Below are 4407 nucleotides of genomic sequence, written 5' to 3' on the forward strand. Positions count from 1 at the left end.
CGACGCGACAAAATGGGTGTCCTCCCCGGGCAAAATCGACGTTCCGGACGCGTTGGCGCAGTCCGTTTCGTCATCCGGGGTCGCTCGGACGACGTCGTCGACAATCGGGTCAAAACGCGCCGAAATTTAAATTTTACAAAATTTTGACCCGCGATCGATTGTCCCAAAAAGTTGAATTGAGCGTTCGACAAGTAACAATGCAGACAATGCGAATTGCGACGATCGGACGTATCGACTCTCCGAATTGCGAAGCTTGTGCGTGCGGGAGTGCGAATTGTGCAAAAGGCCACCCTAAGGCTCAAAAGGTCCTATAGGGATCCCTTTTGGGTTCCTCATGTTGGTTTCATCCTTCTAAGTGTTAGAAGTCGATACCACACACGCGAAACCACAAAAGAGTGCAGAAGCGGGTTGAATTTCTAGAACAAGGCGGGTCCCATTTCTAAGGTTCTAAGATAGTCAAAAAGAGTCCCTAAGGCTAGATCCTAAATCCTAAGAGAAAGATTAGACCTCACTAAAAATGAGGTCAACACTCCTGGGCTACCAATTACAAGAGTTGCCAATACCCTGCAAACTTTGTCACCAGCTGGTCTTGGATATCCGATGGAAATGGAAACCGTAGCAAGTAAGAAAATGGGGAAGAGAAAATACAACACAAGAACCAAGAACACGAGAGAATTTCGTGGTTCGATCCATAAAACCTACATCCACAAGGGATGAATCAACAATCGAATCCACTAAGGCAATAAAGAAAATTTACATAGCTTTTACCTTGCCATGATCTCTCTCTCTCAAATCACCTTGATACAATATCTCTAAAATTCTTTACTCTCTACAAGCTATCCTCTTCTTTCTCTAACAAACTGATTTTCTTTCCTTCCCCCTTCCCTACAAAAGTGTCTTATTATTTATAGCTAATGAGTCTTGCACAAGTAGACCCAATTTATCTATGGAAGCTTCCATAATTCTTTAACAACTTTCATAGAATTACAAATATGCCCCTTGTCTTAGTCTAGTAATCGCGAGTGATTATAACAATTCTCCACCTTGACTCTTAATTACAAAATTTTGAATTGAGATTCCCTCCACCTAGCCCTGATGGGCCCTGTCCAGGATGTCATTCTTCTCTTTCTTGTCCATCTCAGTTGATTCATCTCAGTCGACAGTGGGACAATCAGAATAAAAATGTTCGATGGAGCTGAACGAATACTGCAACATGTCAGGTACATTTCTGAACTCAAAAGAAAGCTGATTTCTTTAGGTACGCTGGAGTCAAGTGGATACTCGTTCAAGGTAGAAAATGGTTGTATCAGAGTAGTTAAAAGGTTATCTCATCGTCATGAAAAAAGTAAAAAAAAATGGGCTTTACTCCCTAGTTGGAAGAAGTGTGATTGGTAACTTCTCTAATACAGTTAAATCAGAACCCGACAGGACTAAACTATGGCATATGAGACTGAGGCACGTAAGTGAAAGTGGCTTACAAGAACTGTCTAAACAGAACTTGTTGTGTGGAGATCGAGTAAGTAAACTAGAGTTTTGCGAACAATGTGTGTTAAGGAAGGCTACCAAAGTAAAGTTTTCTACCGGCATTCACGACTACACAAGGAAGGTATGGGTCTTCATTCTAAAAACAAAAGATGAAGCTTTTCAATTGTTCAAAGACTCGTTAACTCTCACTAAAAACAGATGGAAACAAATTTGAAGCACAACACGATGTTTGACTGCACAGTTCTTAGTTTTCTTCAGGTGTTAAGCGGTCATATTTTCTTCAACAATTGGTACCGTCTGTGGGAAATTCTAGCCACGACAATGGGATCTACTAAGTTCGACATCAAGAAATTTATCGGAAAGAACGATTTCAGCTTGTGGAGAGTCAATATGAGAGCCTTGTAGGTGCAACAAGATGTCGCGGAAGCATTGTAAGGACAAGCGGCATTGCCGACCGAAATGTCCGATAGGGAGAAGAACAACATCTTGGACCAATTTCACAGCGTGATAATCTTTGCAATTGGAAGTAAAGGTGAAGATTTGTTATGGTGACTCTCAATTATGTGAACTAAGACAAAATTGTGTTTATAAAGAGGTTTAAATAGCTAATGGGTACAACGGTCATTTGGCTATTTAAAGGTGTTTAACCGGTCATGTTGTATCAGTCATTGGTCTATATATATGTAATGATGTATATGAGTTAAAAGGGTTAAGGGAGAGAAATTCTGAAAGCAAGGCTTGAAATTAAGAAAGCCTCTATCGAGATCAAGATCGATAGAGGGTTTGGAATCAAGAAAGCTTGAATCGAGATCAAGATTGATAGAGAACTTGAGGAAATTGGTTCGTCGTTGATTTTGTGCGGAGTAAATTTCAAGATTTTCTAAGTGAATTATTTCTTGATTCCCTCCCGTGGATGTAGGTCCTATGGACCGAATCACGTAAATTCTAGGTGTTCTTGTTTGCATTCTTCTTTGAGTTTTTTCTTCTTTTTCCCGTTTCCGCCTTGTTGTCCTGCGGCTTTCTCTTATTGTCATGCAGCAGATTTTGCTACACAAATCAATTATTATTAAAAAATAAATTTAGCCAAAATTAGGAAAATTCTAGTTTGCAAACCAACGAATATTTATTGTATTAGAAGATTTACATGAATACCACTAAAATCTTATGAAGTTACATATCTTACACCTAAACTTCAAGTTTTACATATATGTCAACTTACATATGCTTGATATCACTTCTTAAAAGTTACAATAGTGGTTTTTTTTACGTTATCTGAAAGATTGGGGTGGTATTAATATAAAAAAAAAAGGTATTAGTTATGTAAATACATAGGAATTGATCAGCGGTACGTGTCTAAATAGCATGATGCATAACCATGTGAATACGGGCAAAAGCCTCGTTGACTCTACTGCTACTTAGAAAATTTTGTCATACTTTACTCACGTGTTAAAATACCAGTAGACGTAGTTAGGCTTCTCACAGTTTGGTCAGTTCCTTAACCTAGACAGTTCCTGCACTGCAAGTTTCAACTATTGCAACATGAACGCATTTTTTATACTAATTTTAAAAAAATTAACACTGCTTCTTCGTGCTCGAACACATAAGCAGACAAGTTGGAAATAAATTGATAAAGCCATGGCCGAGTTTTCTTCTACATCCTCGTGACGTCAAAATTACATTGGGAAGGGGGAACCACCGCAATAGTGAAGAAATAAAGATTTCTAAGAATCTACATATATATGCAATTCAGCCATCATTCAAACCCACTGTTCAATACTTTCAAAAACAACTACAAAATCAGAAGCATCCGATAAACTCAGAGAACACCATTCACCGGCACAAAAAACAAAATCACTAGAAACATAAGCCAACAAAGAAACAGAATCCAAATATAACCAACAGATAACATCATTACTACATTACCAGCCACAACAGAGATCCGCATGTCCCTGTACCTCTCCACGAACAACTCCACGGTATCCCTAAAAGCTTTGGGATCGAGCAGCAGCGTCGTGATATCTTGAAACATAACACCTACGCCAACCCAACCCCCGAATCAAAACCAAAAATATAGGGCATTTCGTTTCCATCATCCATTCAAGAGATCCAACCCCCACAAACCCCAAAAAAAAAAAAAAAACAAATCACAGAGAAAAGAAAGGATTACCATCCTTGGGGAAGTTGGGAATGATGCGGATCGAAGACGCAATCCTCTTGATCCGAGTATCCTGATCTATAGACGCCATCAAAGCTATTTGCCGGTTAGTGCGTTAGCAATGGAGAGGATTGAACTGAGAAAAATCTGGAAAGGAAGATATGAGTGGGCGAGAAACTCAGATTTGAAAATCACGGATATATTTTGAAAAAGATGGCGAGGAGGCCGATAAATATCGTCAACTTCAATTTTGGCTGCTTTACCCCCCGCACCCATCTTTAGCTTTTAAAAAGGTATAACATGCGGATGCCCGCGGATATTATTCCATGCGGGACAGTTAATGTGCGTTTCGGGGGAGGATGATTCCGACGTGGTGCCAACATGGAGGGTCGTATAGGGAGCGGGGTGCGGTGAATCGTATGCAAGAGGACTTTCGGAGCTCCACGTAGATACCAGTGTGTGCGGACACTTTAATAAATTGCGTGCCGATTGACCCTTCGAAATTATTACGGACTCAGATTTGCTGAATATCTTCATGCGGCCTTAATAGAAAAAAAAAATTGTTTTTTTTATTTCAATAATATATTGAGGTGTTATTGTGTGTTATTAATATATTATTATGTTATTAAAATACTAAAAATATTCTCATAATATAATAATACATGAATATCACTACATTAACACCTGAATAATGTGGAATAACACGGGGGAAATATTCGCTTGTGCTAAAACAAATTTTTTTTTATTTTTCTGTCATCTCTATGTGG

General features: G+C 38.9%; 1 protein-coding gene across 2 annotated transcripts in view; it reads right to left on the reverse strand.

Annotated features, from left to right (window-relative positions):
- The window catches only part of LOC110017939 (adenine phosphoribosyltransferase 1-like), a 31027-nt gene extending 27124 nt beyond the window's left edge, over positions 1–3903 (reverse strand). The window contains exons 1-2 of one of the 2 annotated variants that reach the window (XM_020715106.1): positions 3653–3903; positions 3409–3519 (exon numbers count right to left, since the gene is read on the reverse strand). In XM_020715106.1, the coding sequence (XP_020570765.1) occupies positions 3409–3519; positions 3653–3731 (190 nt within the window). In that variant the 5' untranslated portion in view covers positions 3732–3903. The remainder of the gene's footprint in view (positions 1–3408; positions 3520–3652) is intronic. The other variant, XM_020715107.1, reaches the window with a different exon arrangement.
- Between the last annotated feature and the right edge of the window lie 504 nt (positions 3904–4407).

Source organism: Phalaenopsis equestris, unplaced genomic scaffold (assembly GCF_001263595.1).
Source record: "Phalaenopsis equestris unplaced genomic scaffold, ASM126359v1 Scaffold000002, whole genome shotgun sequence".
NCBI classification, from domain to species: Eukaryota; Viridiplantae; Streptophyta; class Magnoliopsida; order Asparagales; family Orchidaceae; genus Phalaenopsis; species Phalaenopsis equestris.